This window comes from Lotus japonicus, chromosome 3 (assembly GCF_012489685.1).
Source record: "Lotus japonicus ecotype B-129 chromosome 3, LjGifu_v1.2".
NCBI lineage: Eukaryota > Viridiplantae > Streptophyta > Magnoliopsida > Fabales > Fabaceae > Lotus > Lotus japonicus.
Genome location: NC_080043.1, coordinates 77634161 through 77653362, shown reverse-complemented (window position 1 = coordinate 77653362; position 19202 = coordinate 77634161). Strand labels below are relative to the sequence as shown.

Below are 19202 nucleotides of genomic sequence, written 5' to 3'. Positions count from 1 at the left end.
TGTGAAAATAACCTTAATCATTTTAGGCCTTGGACGTGCTTGTTAAAAATGGCAGCATCCATTACTTATAACAGTCCAGTGGGAGGATGGGCAAGTTCTACCATATGACTCGGCGCTTGTTCCTTAACGTGAAGAAACGTGCATACAATTATTTGCCCATTTGGTTCCACGCAAACAAAACAGAACACACGTCTTAACCAATAGAGAAATTTGATTTTACCATGTTAACTCAAATGTGGAACGGCGTTGAGTTCAACAGAATTTCAACCATGTTATATATAATAGTTCACAACATATAGGAAAATGAACACAAATCTAGAGTCCAAAACCCGCTGAGAGAAAGCAACTCTTGCTTGGCATTCCAACACAAAGTACACAGCTTTTCACTCTTCACATTCAACCTTTAATAAATGAAAAGACAAAGGAAAATTTTGCTAAATTTTGGATTCATGCTCAATCAATCAAATCATGGAACTAAATAAACATCCTAGCCGACCCAATAAAAAAGGGGGAGGGGGTGTTACCAACACTCATCCAACCACTGTTTCTAGAGGAAGTCTTCAAACACATGCAAAAGTGAAACTTATAATCAATTTTGTGGGTGTAGTCATCAAGCAGAACACAATCAGGAAGAAATTGTCTCTCTCTGTACAAAGTCTTCACTTTCTTTTAGCAGTTGAGTTACGCCTCGTTTCCAGTGTAGTGCCTTCTTTAAGTGCTACATGAGCTTCATTCTCCATCCCAACTGCTGCAAGGGCAACCGATTGAAGATAAGATGCAATGTGCCATACCGGGGAAACGACTTGTGCTTGCATTGCGTCGTTCAGCGCTTCCTGAGGCATGTCACTTATGAGATAACACAAACTGCGTCGTGCGTAGACTGTTGGAGAAACCATTGTTCCAACATCAATGAACTGCAAAGAAAAACAATTAACTCTGATTAACTAGAATTACATTAGAAAGCAAAGTAAAGGTCAAACGGAACAGCTAAGTGAACGTTTAGAAATCTTTCTACAATTGATCCTGAAGCTAAAATCAATTCTAGGAGACACTTCTGTGAGTAGCGTCTAGGTGTCAGAATTGATTTAAAAGAGAAGCTGATCCAAACATACTATAAATAGGGGGCAGTACACCAAACTACTTTATTCCTGATTAGTACTCCATTAACAACGCAAAATATTGATGAGGATTTCTTCTAGTAAGAACTCTAAATCGCTATTCATAAATATGAAAACCTCATAAATAACTGACACTGGCTCACTGCCAACTTTATTTTGTTTTTTTATAGATATTGACAACAGATATATTTTGTGACGTGGATTTGCATTTAACAGTCAGCGTGTTAGAGAACAAAAAATGGCACGCCAAATATAGATTAGTCCAACTTATTAACACAAGAACTCCCACCTGTGTGTAGCACTCAATAGCTTGTCTGAAATCTTTCTGTCGGAAAGCAGCATCCCCCCTTTTCTTACAATTTAATGTGTCCTGCATTTGATCAGTCCACATCTGGAATGATAACTGCAGTATCCGACAAAAGAAGAGAAATGCATAAAACACATGTTAGCATTTAAAATTAAATGATATGATTATTTATGCGGCTGTTCGTAAAAACTTAATTTAGATAGAGAACCTCATTAGCTACTCCTTCATCATCTTTATAGCCAGTATTTTCCAGAACTTCATGTATGGCAGTCAAGTCCTTTCTTGAGCATGCTTCACCAAGTGGAGATAATGCAGCAAAAGTGGCACTATGTGGGATGCCCATCAATACATGTGAAGGAACCTAGAAATATATAAGGATCAATAAATTGTGGTAAAACAAATATACTCAGGAGTTGAACTTCCAAAATTGATTAACCACACTATGTTGTTATCATGTATTTCAAGCATTTGTGGGAAGATACAAAAGTTTTTATAGGAAACATTCAAAATACCTAATAGAAGATACCCATCACATTTTGCCCTTGCCTTAACTCTAAAAGAGGAGCCTAAGCAGTCAAGATTCCAAACAGGATTTTTTAGCTTTACTATTTGAAAGTGATGCCTTATTATTTTATAACAAAATCATAATAAACCAACCTCTGTTTCCTTCTGAAGAGGAGCCAATGCAGCCACCAATGATTTGGAATTAGGCCGTTCTCTAGGTTCATACTGCAAACATCGAGATGCCAAGCGTACCAGCTCAGTTCCATCATCATCAGAAAATTGTCCTTCCAAACAAGAATCTGTCAGCATCTGAAGATTTCGGTCCCTAATCAAATCTAGGGCCTGTGACAAGTTTCTCATAATTAGATACGCAAGTTTACATACATATTGCAATATAATTTATAAATACAGCCAGCTATCTATGAACACTGTTTTCGGATACCGGATTACTACTGTTTAGGAGGTTTCAAATGAGGGGAGGAGGTTGGGGATGATCATGTTACCCCCAAAGCCTCCTCACATATTGATTTTTATGAAAATTTTGAAGTTTCCAAATATAGACTTTCTGAGGATTTTAGCATCCAAAGTCCAAACAAGAATGAAACGTATTGATTACCTCCCATGTTCTTCACTCCCGATTCATTTTCTTTTCCTCCCTACCTTTCTCTACTTAATAATTTAAACTTTTGGAAATTTTGGTCGTTGACACTATTAGAACTTAGAAGTATAATATAAAATCTTTCACGAGTCTTCACCCAACAACTTAAGCTTTTGGATAGTTAGCTTGTGACGATGATGTGATATCGGAACCTCTATGGCCAAGTGTTTATCGCCCTCATTCTTCTAATAAAAAAAGTTGAATTTCAGTACTAGGTGGGCCTATGCAAGATGTCCACGCTTCAAGCCCAAAGAGCTCTTGTGTGAGAGAGCGTGTTCAAAATATAATATAAAGTATAAACACCATTGAAGTGTCTTAACCCAACAACTTAAGCTTTTAGGATAGTTGGTATGTGACAAACACATTTATTTCATGAGGAGAAAACAATAAGTTATTTTACAGACATGTTGACGAATCGAATCTACCAACCGAACCAAGTGGATTTATTTGGATTTAGGACCCAAACCAACCTGTTAGTCAGGTTGACCCAGTTAACCTGCAATCATTACTCTTTACAGTTTGATAAGAATGACTTACATGACTTGGGGGGATATGCTTCCCACTAAGAAGGTCAAGCAAAAGAGTGCCAAAGCTATATATTACACTTTCTGGTGTTACTCTCCCTACAGAATAAAGAAGATATATAAGAAATATTGTCTCTTTCCCAACTCCTATAAAGTATAAATGATCGTGAACTCTAAAATGCAAAAAAAAATACTTCAATAGAATGTTAAATAGTGCAAAACATAAGCAACCAGTACGAAACTAACAGCTAGAACAATTAAATGGCATACCAGTTCTGAGATACTCTGGAGGGGTAAATGCCAAATTTGTGCTATAACTTTTCCCATCCCTGCTATTTTTCATAAGGCCAAAACTTGAAAGCCTAGGATTACCATCCTGCAAAATTCTAACATTATTTGATATTTATTTAGACGAGTACAAGAAGGGGAGACGCAAAAACTTACCTCATCAAAAAGAACTCTATATGCATTAAGGTCATGATAGAGAGCACGCCCTTTGCTTGTGCAGTACTCTAGAGCTTGTGCAAGATGTAGGACGACCCTTAGTCGCATTGCCCATTTCATAGGTTGTGTTTCCCCTGATTTAGACACATGACTAGGTTATTTCACACTACATAAACTCCAGGATCAGACCCATTGAGCACCACATTAACAGCACAAAGCATAGGACACATGACATTGGATATGACAGAGCGCAAACATTATGAAATGTAAAACATATGTACATGTCTACATGAACTTTTCAACATGAACTTTTGAAGGACATGGAATATGTCTTTGGGTAACAGTGTGAAGACAGGTTTTAGGGTCCAAAATCAGTTACAAAGGGATATTGCTTCTGACTTCTAACATCAATTTTCAGACTTACCGATACATCAGGTTTACATAGAAATCCTTGTCGGGATTGGAATTCATTTTACATGGTCACAACTTAGTAATTTGATGCTTCACAAAACGTTGTTTGTAAAGTTATCAAAATAAGTTTCGCTCAACTGAATATTATAAATAAAATCAAGTGTCCTCCAAAGTCTAAAAGCAAACACACTCTAAGGCATAAATGTGATACTTTATTTTTTGTTTATTCCTTCTTTTAGACAGAAAAGAAAACCTGCACACTAGTTAAAACTTAAAAAGTATAATCTTATCTATAAGATCAATTTCAACATATAAAAGGGAAAAATTGGAACTACTACATCATAGATAAGTCATGTGATAAATCCTAATAATCATAATATACTGTACTATCACCCTTTCTGTTGTCATTTGAGATTTGTCAAGCCCATATAAAAACCAACAAACAATTGAGAATTTAAGATAATGTCAGGAAACTTCTGAAAGGAAAAAGGTTAGCAATTTGGTAGCTTAGGTACTAATCACTTATCTTGTCCCAACAAGGCTTAGTATACATCCAGATCACAGAAAATAACAATAAAATTGTAAACCATAAATTTAAGACATGCTGATAACATGTCAATGATAAAAGGATAAAAATTGTTCGTGAAAGGAGCGCTTACAATGGAAAAGATGTTTTGCAAGTGTTTCATTAGGCATATACTCTGCCACAAGCAACCTCTCCTCTCCTTCACAACAACAACCAAGCAAATTCACCAATCTTTGGTTACGAAGCTGACCAACTGATCTTGCTTCCTCCTGCAGTTATGAAATAAAGGTATATATCAACAAAGGAGCTTTTAAACTGTGTGTAATCTTAAACAAAAAATATCATAATGGAGGTAGTATATAAGTAACATTTGTTTGTGCAACCCAAGGTCATTAACTTACCAAAAACTGCCGAGAATCAGGCCAAGCATTTCTATTAAATCGCTTAACAGCAATCCTCATTTGACTCTCCAGCTTCCCTCTATAAACAACATTTGGAGCCTTTTCTCCATGTTCAGATACAATATTCTCGACAGCAAAACCAGATGTTGCATTCTTAAGTTGCTCAAGTGTAAATTCACGGAATGTAGGCCAGTTACTGGCCTCACTTCTATCCTCATTTTCTGGAACAACCAATCAAAATAAGCATCTAACTAAATTCCTTATCATTAGCCTGAACAATATAAGGTACCAGAGTATGACTTTACTCACCAGCATCTGGAGTTTCAAGAGCAGATGCCTTGACTTGTGAATTCACACAACATGGGACAAGTCTGGAGCACTGAATCCCCATTATGATAAGCTAAAAGAGAACTTGAAGTAACGAAAACGTCTTCCACTTTCAATGATGTTTGTGCCTTTTCTGAATATATCTGAAGATTGAATCCAGTCCACTCAGCTCCAGGAAGACTTTATCAACCTTATGCACTGTCACAAGATGCATTCATGTTTAGATTTAGCGACTGGTTACGCTAGCAAATGTATCAGTAATATCTTGGAGTCAGAACTCCGGTGAATCACTTCTAAGGATTTGTCTAATTGAAGGTAAAATGGTATGCCAACAATTATAATTTTTAATCATAAAAACAAAATATGTATCAACCACCAAGCAATTAAAACAGAATAATCAATAGACTCTGCACTTAATTTTCAGATATCAGTCAAATCACTAGCATCAGGGATCTTATGTAAGGAATAAGTAGCTGGGAAAAGTTCACAATCAAGAAAACACAACAAATCTAAAAGTACATCATTTAAATAGAAAGGGGGAATAAGAACTTTTTAGGTTGGTGATCTCATGTTACATTTAAATGCTCTTCACTGATGACAACCTAACAACTAGCATCTTGGCATTTAAAGCTAATAAAAATCAGACTTCAACATGTAACTACATTCCTCAAAAATCCAAATGCATAAAACTAAAACACAAACACACATATCCTGAAGATTTAACTTCATATGCTAGCCTACCTACTACTACCAACTTAGCATCTATCTATCTATCTATCTATCTTCTTTTTTTAAGCTTTCTTTGCTAGTCAACTCAGTTACTTTAACAACCATGGAAATGCAACTCTCAAGTCCATTTTTTTTCAAACTGAGTAATGCAGCAACTTTTCCAACCAAGTCAAAAAGCTAGTTCACCTTTAAACAACTTCTAACCTTAACCTTCTACACTGATAGAGGAAAAAGCAGAACCACCTGGAGCTGAAAAAAAAATGTTTTTTCTTTTCTCTCTCTCGATCAAATCAACAGCTTTTACAAGATCCACATTTTCGCCACAACCTCGTTTACAATCTGCAAAGTTCGAGTCTTTTTCTCGATCCAAGCAAAACCCACAAACCAGATTTTCCAAAACCACCCCTCTCAGTAGTTCCAACAGATCAACAAGTAAAACACTAAAACCCAGAAAATTTTGGGGAAAAAGAAAAGATTTTTATGAAGAGAATGTATGAAGAAAGAGGAAAAGAAGGTGTTGGTTGAGAAACTGAAAGGTGAAGTGAAGATCTGTGTGAGAAGCAGAAGAATATGAAGAAGATGGTGGTGATGAATGATGAAGCAAGCAAAGCTTTGGTTTTTTCTAACATTTTCTTTTTTCTTTTTAATTAAATAATAAATCAATTATTACCGACATGTCATGAGTGCATGTCATGAGTATATATTCCAAGATCTGTAATCTGCATGCTATTTCAACACTTTTTTATCCTTAATTTGTTGGATTACAACACATAGTTTGTGGATTTTAATGTTTTTCACAATCAGACACTAATAAGACTAATCTTTTTGAGATTTAAAAGTTCACATTAAATAAGTAGTTTCTCGTCTCTAACAAATCATTATCCATATACACACTAATAGATCAAACTCTAAATTAGATACTTAAAGAGGTTGGCAATTTAAATGTGGTATACCTTGTTGGATTTCCCATTTTGTGATGTTTCATTTTCAGATTTTTAATATTTTCAACACATTTTCCACCGCCAAATAATTTGGAGGATTTAAAGAGAAGTTATATGGTATGGTTTGGCTTATGTGGTCAAATACTTGCTATCGGCCATGGCAACCACTTGATGTGTCCATGCTACGTTGACCAACAAAACATATTCACATGATGGAAAACTGTTGGTTCACACCAAATACACTAGCACCCAATATAGAGATATGAATAAAAGCGAAATAAATAAGAGATGTTGTGTGTGATATAATGGGAAAATAATTAGAGAAATAGAAGAACTAGCCTATTATTGGTTTAAGTGGCGCATGCCTGAATTCTTAAGTAAGATCTCATATTCGAGTTTTATGGATTAAAAAAACTCTTGCATTGGAAGAGTTAGCTCCCTTAAAGTGAATGTTTTCAATTTAAACAAAATTACCTCTGGTGGGGTCGTAGAGAATACTTATAAAGCACCTAAAAAAACACAGAAATAGAAGAAAATGTAGATGAAAAAATGTGGAGTGTGAATATATCAAAATTTCTCATGAGATTAAGAAAAAGGCAAGATCACTGCATCTTGACAAAGTTAATATACTATTTCTATAATAATAGCAATATTTATGAAATTGTTGTGGGGAGCAATTCTCCCCTCCCCTCTAAAAAAGACCTGTCCCTGTTAACTTGTGCAACCAGTAGTAAAATTGTAAAAGAGTGGAAGTGTTAGACGTAAGTTTATTTTTTTGAAAGTAAAGAAATTTTCGTTCACTCAAAAAATTGTAAGAACGTATCTCTCATATAAGATTACTAGTGCGATAAGCCGTGCGTTGCACTGAATTTTATGCTGAATTTTTTTAATAAATAAATTAGTTTTTTATATATGTAATTTTTTAATTATAAATAAGTCAATCGTGTATAAATCAACCGTTTAATAATATATGAAGAAAAAGTAGAATGAATAAATGAAATTGTGTTGTATACGTCAAACATTTCTAAAAACTCCCTTAAACACTATATTTAAAGTGGTGGTCTGTTGTTTGCTCGACTCATCGAGTATACAAAGTTTAAGACCATTTCTTGAGTGTACTCTTAAGAGAGCTACATATAACTGACCATGAGTGAAGACAGAGCTCGAAAGGAAGAGCCTAACCTGAGATAATGTTTGTCCTTGACCTTTGTTTATGGTCATCGCAAAGCATACTGCAATTTGAAATTGTCTTCTTCTGAATTTAATTGCAAATTTGGAATCAGAAGGAACCAAGCCCATTATTAAAATGTGCATTTTTTCATTAGCATTTGTTCCTATGATAACAGTTGCACCAATAACACGTTCACCAAGTTCATCCACAATTAACCTGGTTTCATTGCATAAACCTACTGCTTGGTCTATATTTCTCAAAAGCATGAGTTAAGTACCAACTTTCAATAATAATTTGTGGTTTGGAATTCCTGAACTTTTAATGTCGTTCAAAAATTATGTGTTAACCCATCATCTCGGATTTTAGAATTCTCATCAGATCGCAAGGTAGAGTCGAAGCTCAGATATTCATGTTCTGGTGCAGCTATCATGCCAAGCATGTAAGTGTTTATCATTTCAACAGTCTCTAGTGTAGGGGTCAATTTTGCTCTATCTTGAAAGAATTGCGGGTCTTTCATTTTGTTCGTAAGGTCAGGAACTCGTGCAATGCACGAAGTATAATTCTGAATATATTAAAATTTATTTTTAATATATGGATTATTTTTTTTATATAGATGATAAATAAACACAAATATAATTCTATGTTTAATTAATATGATTATGATATAAAAATTGAATATATAATTAATTGCATGATTTTTTTTTTATTTCGTTTGTCCCATATCTAAATAATTCTACACAATTTATAACATATAAAAGATGTGATATTTTTAGGTACATCGGACTGATAAAATATTTTAAAATTATATTAAAATATTTTCTATTAGTTTCATCTTGAAGTTATTTTTATGCTAAATGTTTCTCATTGTATGAGCTTTTTGATATATAACCTAAATATCAACAAATATAGACTATATATTTTACATTCTCGTGTGACAAATTGCTCTCTCTCTCTCTCTCTCTCTCTCTCTCTCTCTCTCTCTCTCTCTCTCTCTCTCTCTCTCTCTCTCTCTCTCTCTCTCTCTCTCTCTCTCTCTCTCTCTCTCTCTCTCTCTCTCTCTCTCTCTCTCATATATTTATTTCTTATTATTATTTTTACTTGAAAATATTTTAATGTAAACGTTCTTTCCCGTGGAATCCCTATTTTCAATGCATTAATAAATCTACTCTTAAGATTATTTCAAAAGTATGGAAAAGGTAGTTGTTATTATTTTCCAATTGAAACGCTTGTATTATTAGCTGGCACAATTTAATTCCCGTGAGAGCTCTATATTCACAATCAAATTAAAATGCTTATGTATATTTACTCTTAAATCATTTAAAAAGTATGAGAAAACACTAAATTTTTTATAAAACATTTTCTATTAGTTTCAACTTGAAATCATTTTCATGTAAAATGTTTCTTATGTAGGAGCTTTTTACTATATAATTAATAAATATATACTAAATATGTTTATTTTTCTGTAATTCCCGTGATAGTCTTATATTCACAATCAAATTATAATGCTTATGTATATCTACTCTTAAATAATTTAAAAACTATGGGAAAAGTACTAAAATTAAAACAAAAAAAATTTCTATTAGTTTCAACTTAAAAGAATTTTAATGCAAAATGTTCCTCCCCGTATGAGTTTTTTAATATGCAACTTAAAAAAAAAGCTATACATGTTCATTTATTCTAATTATTGACAAAATTTCATATTTTTATATATATTTACCTTTAAACTTATGAAAAAAATTCTAAAATTCTAACAAAATTTATTGTTTGTTATTTTCAACTTGGAAATATTTTGATATAAATGTTCTTCCCTATTAAGTCTATATTTTGACAATTAAATTAAAGTAGTTCTGTAAAAGTAATAAAATTATACTAAAACATTTTCTATTAGTTTCAACTTGAAATTATTTTCATGCAAAATGTTTCTCCCCATAAGAATTTTTTACAATGTAACTTAAACATAAAAAATATTGACGATATATGTTAATTTATTCTAATCCGCATATCATAAATTCTTAGTATCAAAATTTTGTATTTTTATATACATATTTACTTTTAAACTTATGAAAAAAAATATAAATCTATATTAAAATGCTCTCAAAATTGATCATATGTTATATTAGGTAGTAGTTAATAAATTCCTTGAGATAAGTGAGAGTAGTTGACTATATTCAATGAGTTGACATTTAATTTTTTTTTTTGTTTATTCCAGAGTTTAAAATGATGATATAAGTCTCAATTCTACGTTCAAAAAATTTACAATTACAAAGGGTCTTGCCCACATTTATTTTTGTATAAACATCCGGTACCCGCTCACCCTTTGGGTAAGCCTTAAATTTACAAAAAAAAATTCAAACAAACTTTTTTAAAACAAATCAAAATAATCGTTAATGATAACAACCTTTACCATTAACATAGCACCGAGTTTTGTACAACTTTTAATCCCATTTTGTTTTCAAAAGATTGACTTTCTAAAAAATTAGTTATACTAAATAATTAAGTGTGTTCAACTTCATTCCCCGTGAAGAATAATGAAAGAACAATAATATATATTCAGTAAAAAAAAACCAACACTTATTATATTTCTACCGTTTAGATGTCCATTGATTTCATTACATGATTTAGAAGAGTGACAAATAATGAAAAGAACAATAATATATTTCAATAAAAAAACCAGCATTAATGTTTTGGAAAATCATTGTGACAACCAATAAAAAAAAACATGTGGCATTAATGTTTCTATATGGTCCACTTTGGTGGATGAGCTTTATATATTATTAAGATTAAGATTTCAAAAACAAAACACTGAATTCGTAACAATTATTCCTAATTTAACAATGTTTTATATTCTTGTTTTTTACTTTTAGTCATATATCACCGGTTATGTTCATATAATTAGAAATGATTAATAATATTAAATATTTCTACATATATCATGGGCGAAGATTTGCAGGTATTGAAAATAAATTCAAAACGTAAGTAAGAAAGGCTGGCCGTGAAAGAAATTAGTCAAAATTTGAATGTAATAATAAAGGCAATTATTCAAGGTGGTGCAATTATTCAAAACGTAAGTAATGATAAAGGCTGGCCGTGTAAGGAAATTATTCAAAATTTGAATGTAAAAAAATTTATTGAATGTAATAATTGCACAGTGAATTTATTTGAAGGTCAATTGCATGATTTATTAACATTTATATGTATTGATTAATTTATTTATTGAAGTGAACCAATCAAAAGTAGCCATGTGGAAATTCAATGAAACCAACCAATAGAATGCTAACATTTGAAAATTATAAAGCAATATGACTCACTTTGGTGGATGAGCTTTATATATTATTAAGAAGATAGTCAATACTTCTTCTACCAACCACATGAAAAATATCACCAATATAATATGAGATTTTGAGTATGCAATAACCAACTCATCACAAGAAATAAGTCACCTACCAACAATCTATTACCGACATCCATTAATCTATCGATAATTGACAGATTTACCGGCGTTTCGTCCATCGAAATGACCTTTTCTTTCCGAAGAAAAAAACTACTCTCTCGGTGGCTAAGTCGTCGGTAAGAAGCACCAAAACCTTCAGTAATTGGAGGAAAACTTACTGACGGTTATGTGGTAAAGTCACTGACCATTCTGACTGCCTAACACCGACCATGCATTGAGGCTATAAGTCGTCGGTAAGTCGGTCAACAACATCATTAATGTCTTCGTCCACTATACTAATTCGTTCCAATAACTGCTAACTTCTTGGCTTCATCTTCGAAATCCAGGTTATTAAAACTATTCGAACAACTTTGTATAATCTTAAAATTTGACCTCCAAATCAAGCCTCCAAAATTCTTTTCTCAAACAAAACCTTCATGTTTAGCCTTGCAATCGAACATTCAAGTCTAACATTTGAATTGGACCTTCAAGTCTATCTTCAAATTGGATCTTGAAGTCTAGCTTTGAATTTCAACTTGAAGTCTAGCCTTTGAATTGGACCTTGAAGTTTGTCTTCGAATTGGACCTCGAAGTCTACCTTCGAATTGGACCTTGAAGTTTGTCTTCAAATTGGACATTGAACTGAGAATTCCACATTAACCTCATCCTCATATTGAACTTTCAATTTAGTCATCAAATTAAGTATTCAACTATGCCTTTTATTTTGACTCAGACTCTCGCTTGAATTCAAAGTAAACTTACCTTAAGCCCTTTTAACCTTCAATTGAAGCTTGAATCATAACACATCTCTTGACTCCATAACTTAGCCATTTTTTCATTTTAGACATCAACAAAATCTTCCTTGATTGACTTCAAATTTTTAGACGTTGACAATTTCTTCAATTTCATTTTGATTTCCATCTAAACAAATCAATCTCGAATTGAAATATTCTTCAAGAGTTCGAATTCTTTTAAAATCACATGCATGTGACCTTGCTATTTTCAATTGAAACTCCTTTAAGCAATTCGAATAACTTATCTCATGACTTTCAACACTTAGACAAATTTTTTAGTTAATACTAATAATAAGTTAATTTGATAAGCATCACAATAGCATTTTTAGTGAGTTCGGATATGATCCACCAAGGCTATGTTTGAGTTCCACTTCAATTGCCTTTTACAAAATGGAAGAAAAACTTAATTTTATATTTTTGCATAGATTTTTTTCATCTTTCCAATTATTTTGTTTTGAAATCTGAAAAGTGTTGTACTATGTGAATTTCAAACACATATTGCGACTTTTTTCACGTAGTGAACTTAAGACTTAAGAGGCTAAATTATGTCAAAGTTTACTCTTATCTCTATACAAAAGTGAGCATATCTCTTTTGTATGTTAGGTGAATACGTGAGATTAATGATAATCTAGGTTCAACTATATAAAGTTAAAAGAAAAACAAAATTAAAGTAGTTAAATTCATCATTCTATGTGAATGCTTAAACTCAATTAAAAATTAAATGCTTTTACATCCTTTTTTATTTGAGGTGACCAAAATATATATATTGAACTATACTTAAACAGATTCTACGAGATTTGTAGCTTATCTATATCGCTAATGGGGCCTTTTGCACATAATGATGTTTAGTGCATAAAATTTTGCTTCTAGCTAGCTGTCTAGCTTTTAGGGAAAACACAAAATGATTGCGTTTAACAATTCAATTCCTACAGCCTGCATATATGGGTTTCTCATGCTCAATCGTTTCTAACGTGGGTTGCCATTGTGCTCTTAAAAATTCCAAGTGTGGTTTTACAGCTATCATGCTTTTATATACTCCAAAAAAGATATGTTGACCCACATTCTACCTTCCCCCAATGAAAAGGTTGGAATAGAAGAGTATATATACATGGGAAGTAAAAGAGTGAATGGCCAATTTAAATAAATACATTGAAAATTTTATTAGATAAAAAAATGCTTACAGTAAGAGGTTTAAGTGTTTAACACAATACCTCTATCAAGGCAACTACATATATAATTTTGAGGTTTATAAATATTATAAGAGTATAATTTGATGTTATTGCTTCCTTGTCCCTTATACTATAGGCCAAGCTTTTGTTATATGAAGATACAAAATATGTACTTTTTACCCACTTCATGAATTGGTTATGGTTCTCACTTTATACTAGTGTTTTTTTACCCGCGCGTTGCACGGGGAATATGTCTGTCGTATTTGATTCGTTAATCAGTACTTATTTTTTAAAATATATTAAACAACAGATGTAATATAAGAGTCTGAAATGCGAAGCAAAGTGAAGAAAAATACTTCTCTTCTAAGCCTGATCCAGATCAACAGGAACTGGTTTGACATTCGTCATGAACATCATGACAATAGAACAAATCATAGATATAAGGAATCACCAACATATTAAACAACAGATGAAATAGAAGAGTCTGAATTGCTAAACAAAGTGGTAAAAAAGTCTTAAATCGAAACCCTTGTTGCATAGATTGTGATTTGCGCATTTGAATTACTAATAAAAAGATTGGTTAACGAAATCTCAAATACTGCAAAACATATAAGAGAATGGTTTAATGGTGGCTAATAAACAATAGCTTGAGTTAATCTACCATGACACGATTATGCACGTTCATTTCCGCTCATATGTTCCCAACAATTTCTTGGTAGACAACATTGCGCGTGGAACTTTGACAACATATAAAATTAATTATATTAAATTTATTTTTTATTAATTTTAACATTAATTTATTTTCATATAAAATATCTCTTCTTCTTGTTGAAAATGTTTACTCGGTAATGTCATATTTTGTCTATCAAATTAAACTATCACATTATACATATTAACTCTTAAAGTTATTCATAAAATTGTGAAAAGTACTATGCAAAAGTACCGTAAACTATTTTAATTTAATTTTCTATTAGTTTTTAAATAAAATTCTCATGTAAAATAATACCTCCCATGAAAACTACTTATCATGTGATTTAAACATTTAGAACATTTGTATCTAAATAAATATTTTACTAATAAATTTATAGTTGTTTAGGAAAAATAATGAAAAATAATAGCTGTAACTTGGTTCCAATTTAGTCCTTGATTAGTTTAGGTTTAGGATGATTTGCTTCATGATCTTAGACATTAATGAAGAACTAAACTCTAAATAACTGGATAAAGAACACAAAACAACTGGATTATGAATTAACATAGAAGACACTAAATAAGCTAAACAGTAGAGCCAACCTTAAACCAAGTCAGAGCTTTAGTATTCCTTTAGAACACAATAGAACAATAGAACACAATAGAACAATGTCAATAACCAAGCCAGAGCTATAGTATTCCTTTAGCTAGTTTTTTTTATAGATATTCATTTCATGCTTTTTATTTCTATCCCTTCTTATATATGTCATTTCTCTATGAAGTATCAGTCCATTAGTTGCTGTCACTTGCCTTCCCTCACCCTCTTTTGGACCTTCTCAATGATAAAATGGTCATCTCTCTACTCATTGATAACCTGCTGCAACATTATAAATTGAGTTAAAAAATGATAAGTGACAAAAATAAGGCCTCTAAGTCTCTTGCTTTATGGTTGTACTAATAAAAAAAACAGTCACCAACACAATAAATTATAATCTTATGTTATAATCTTAAGCTATCCAAAGAAAAGTCACCAATCAATCTCAATTATGTGAACATGACCCTTGCTTGTGCTATTAACATGCTCTATAACATATTTCCCATTCCTCAGATCCTCTAGTCTCTTTCAATAACCACTTCTTCAGAACTTGGATGAGGAGTTGCCTTAGATTCAACACTTACAGTTTTGTCATTCATAATTTCCAAACACTAAACCAAGAATTACAGAGAAAATGGAAAAAGAAAATGACCGGAAAAGTAAGGTCAATGATGAATTTGCAGCAATCCATATCGTACCAGATGTGATACAGGTTTGGACATGTATCATAAATGTTCATAATATTCATTATTATGCAGCCATATCATTTCTCTTCCATTCCAATTTTATGATCTAATGTCAAAAAGCAAGCATATCAAACCTGCATATCCAAGAAAAGGTGCTGGGAAGAGCTCAATGGGGTTGATCTTAAAAACTCTGAACTTTGGTTATCCAGGGACCTTCTCCTACCACACTCTTTTAATAAGAGCAGAACCTGTAAATAAAAAGAAGAAATTCACATGAAAAAAAGAATATCAACACCAACAGCTATTATATCTCTCATTTTTCTTTACCTATCTTTTTCATTGGGATGTAGATAAAATAACTGTGAACATACTAACTCATTCATGTGAAGGATGCAAAAATTGTAGCAAGGCACATAATGGAAATAGACTAATAGAAATTGATGTAATTTAAAAATAGAAATTTACAGAATTAGGAAAAGCAAGGGAATGGAAGATTGATTTAGCAGAGGTGTATAAAACAGATAAGGTTGCAATATTTAAAGTGAGGATCATCAGGTTATTCATGTTGGTGGATTTAACATTCTAAGACAACTGAAAACATGATACCTTAATTTTCAAGAGTTAATGCTTTCATTTCTCCTCAAATTAATGGTTCAAAATCTGCTTACAGTCTCCCTTCTTATGTGCCCTTTCCTACATACAAAATCTTTGAACCTATCTACAACAAATAAGACAAACCAAATGGAATAAAAATGTTACCTTTGGGGCTGTGAGCCAGTATGCAGATTGCCCTATCTCAATAGGGAAAGCGATGCTTCATCCCCTCTCCGGTGTTGGTACCTGCTAGTGAATCAAGGAGAGAGTAAGGCAACCTCAACCCAGTGCTTCCGAAAGACCTGCTTCTCTCCTCGACGATTAAATCGTAAGCAGTAGTGAAGACCAAGCCATCTGGTCTCACTCTCGCAGTAGTCACAATAGCACCTGCACAATTCAGCCCCCTCTATAAATATGTAGTGGGCATAGTCGAAATGGAAGAAACTATCGCCGATCATTCGATAAGAATCTATCCAGTTGGTGTTTAAGTGACACAAAAGAAAATGAAAATAAAGGGGAAAATACTTTATTTTTATAAACAAACTCAAATAGATAAGTTAAGATCTATAATGTGCAATGTCAAAATTCATTCACAGACTATGTGAGAAGAACTATTTTTTTTATCTAACTATGGAACCTTGATTAGTTTGAAACCCTTTTGAAGAAGATTTGCAGAAAAATCATGATAGTTTTACAATATCCACAAATTAAACACCATCACTATTAGTCCATTTGAAAATGGTATTAGCCCATTTGAAACAGCAAATCACTATTAGTCTATTACACAGCTTCAACACCTTAAACATTATAAGAATGTTGGTGTTAAAGTATTGGTAGTTACTTCTCTTCATGTTGATAGTAATTAGAGGAACATGAGACATTTTGGCTGTAGAACACACCATCAAGTGTATAAAATGAGATTTTGTATCCTCTACATGCTCACAAAATGAAAACCAGACTATGAACATTCAAAACAAAAAGGTAAAAAATTTGCTAGCAAAAATAAAGATTATACCTCAAAATAATCATTTTACTTAGTGAAAGCAATACTCCAAATATACATGATTCAAATAGCAAAATCCCCTGAAAACAGATAGAAAGAGAACTTTAGATAAGCCAGTCTAGAACAACGAATACTTTGAATTTTAACTACAACCTGACATGACACTCATTATCCACAGCAGAAGTGAAGTGCTTCTCAAATTTATTTTCTTAGAGCCATAGCTTCTTTCTTAACAGATAAAGCGCATCTCTGATCTGTCCCTTCAATTCCTTGCACTTGCGTCAGAGCAAGCACTGCCATGAAAAACCTGAAACCATCATAGACAAAGAAACAGTCAACAAAAGAAGACCAAATAGAAATGACAGAAAAACTCAAATCGATGGCCACCATCGGATCCTGTCCTCCTATCTCGGCCAAAATCTGTAGTAGACCTCATCGCTCTCCATTAACAAACACCTTGCAATCAATATATATTAGAAAAACTAATTTTAAAAAGTGGTTAACGTACCAGGATAGTACTTGTCGGTGACACAAAGGAATCGTAAGCGATCGAGACCGAAGAAGTCTTCATTTGAGCAATTTCAGTGGTCACTGAGCCAGTGGTAGACTAGTAAGCGTTCCTTTGGAGAACGCAGCGAGATGGGAATTGGGAGAGACGATTAGGGTTCTGGAGAAAGGGTGAGAAGAACGATTAGAAATCAAGGCACAATTGAAAGAGAGGAGGAAGAGCTTAGGTTTAGCAGGAGAAATAAGATAAGGAGAAATCAGGGCACATGTGGCAAAGGGAGTTGGGTTTGGGGCCCCCCCTATGGGGCTCCCCGCCCCACTTAAAGTGGGGAAATTACTGAAAAACCCCCCTTTAAAAGAATACGGAATATTAAGTTTCGTATTCAATACGGAATATAAAGTTCCGTATTATATTACTATGTAAACGACAGGGGTTTTTCCAAAACTCATTTCAGCGCTCCAAATATTTCCATTTCAAACCCTTGCTCTCCAATCTTCGAGACCGACGATCTCCTTGCCTCAATCATCATCTGGAAAGTATACCATCGTCTCCATCATCAAACCCATTCTCCCCATTCATTGCATTGAACCTAGAGGTAAGTAAGTTTGGATTTCAACTTGAATTCACCATTTAACTTGGAATTATGGAATCTTTCAACCCTAGGGTAGTCGATTTATGCTTAAGTAGATGTTATGTTGGCTGAAATTGTGTATAAATTGGCCTTTGGGGCGAGTTCCAATCATGCAATGTCGTTAATGGAGTTCTGGTTCGATACGGAACATAATGTTCCGTATTCAATATGAAACTTAATGTTCCGTATTGGATATGAAACTTAATGTTCCGTATTTGGTGTCTGTTTAGAGTTATAAAATGTTTTTATAAAACTTAATATAATTAGCTTAGTTAATTTATAAAATGTTTTTAAACTTATAATTAACATCGTGAATTATTTAGTGATTTTATTTAGAGATTTAATTGAGAGATTTAGTAATTGAGCGAGTATAATTTATTCAGTGAATTTATTTAGAAAATGTTTGCTCTGAATATATAGTGAGAATGAAGAACAGAAAGAGGTCTCGAGCTAGTGAGGATGCGGGGCCTACAGAGGATAGACACCGGCGCTTACATGCTTCTAGCCGGCGCGGCGATCATGCTGCGACCTCTCAGGCGGTTGAGGCTTCAGCTCCAGCTCCAGTTGATTCTATGCAGTCGCCCATGGTAGAGGCTTCAGCTCCAGCTCCAGTTGAGCCTACTGATCCACTTCCTACTCCGCCGTCTCCCATGGTTGAGTTACCTCGCCATGAGTCACCAGGCGAGGAGTCATCAGGCGAGTCGTCATCCGGCGATGAGTCATCCGACGAGGAGTCATCCGGCGAGGAGGGGTCATCTGACGAGGATAGTATTCCTCCTCCTGATGTTGATGCTGATGTCGTGCCAGAGGCACAGGGTGGCGAGGAGGACCTGATCCAGAGGTTGCCGCCGTTTCCGGGGGGGCCTGTTGATCTGTCGCTTCTCATGCATTATGCTGATCACAAGGCTCCCTGGACGTGGCATGCACTCCTACGCACAGACGAGCGGTATGTGGACCGTCGACACTTGAGGGTGGCCACAGCTGGGGGGAAGGTTTGGAACCTTGCTTGTGATGGTGATTCAGACAGTCACAGAGGGTTCGAGA

At 33.5% G+C, this 19202-nt stretch overlaps 1 protein-coding gene and 1 long non-coding RNA gene across 5 annotated transcripts; both read right to left on the bottom strand.

Annotated features, from left to right (window-relative positions):
* Positions 1 to 251: 251 nt before the first annotated feature.
* Positions 252 to 6563, bottom strand: LOC130746103 (serine/threonine-protein kinase BSK3-like). Of its 3 annotated transcripts, none has more exons than XM_057598622.1 (11): positions 6136 to 6563; positions 5203 to 5418; positions 4894 to 5114; positions 4626 to 4761; positions 3556 to 3689; positions 3382 to 3487; positions 3125 to 3210; positions 2083 to 2271; positions 1634 to 1786; positions 1408 to 1521; positions 252 to 914 (listed from the first exon to the last, which is right to left on the bottom strand). In XM_057598622.1, exons 2-11 carry the CDS (start codon positions 5282 to 5284, stop codon positions 660 to 662), a joined length of 1476 nt encoding a protein of 491 aa, XP_057454605.1. In that variant the 5' UTR covers positions 5285 to 5418; positions 6136 to 6563; the 3' UTR covers positions 252 to 659. The 3 variants fall into 3 exon arrangements, with proteins under 3 accessions (XP_057454605.1, XP_057454607.1, XP_057454606.1); XM_057598624.1 differs by having other exon boundaries at positions 6154 to 6563; XM_057598623.1 differs by having other exon boundaries at positions 6193 to 6563.
* An 8106-nt stretch (positions 6564 to 14669) lies between these two features.
* LOC130746102 (uncharacterized) lies at positions 14670 to 17751 on the bottom strand. Of its 2 annotated transcripts, none has more exons than XR_009022007.1 (6): positions 17528 to 17751; positions 17173 to 17326; positions 17032 to 17099; positions 16182 to 16403; positions 15557 to 15670; positions 14670 to 15018 (listed from the first exon to the last, which is right to left on the bottom strand). It is a non-coding gene; the product is annotated as an uncharacterized LOC130746102 (long non-coding RNA). The 2 variants fall into 2 exon arrangements; XR_009022006.1 differs by having other exon boundaries at positions 14670 to 15015; positions 17528 to 17750.
* Between the last annotated feature and the right edge of the window lie 1451 nt (positions 17752 to 19202).

Excerpts from the sequence above, each read along its gene's own strand:
- LOC130746103 (XM_057598622.1), bottom strand. The coding sequence starts at position 5,284 with ATGGGGATTCAGTGCTCCAGACTTGTCCCATGTTGTGTGAATTCACAA. Across the intron at positions 5,115-5,202 it reads TCTTGAAACTCCAGATGCTG|AAAATGAGGATAGAAGTGAG; the intron begins GTGAGTAAAGTC and ends TGGTTGTTCCAG. Across the intron at positions 4,762-4,893 it reads CTGATTCTCGGCAGTTTTTG|GAGGAAGCAAGATCAGTTGG; the intron begins GTAAGTTAATGA and ends TCATAACTGCAG.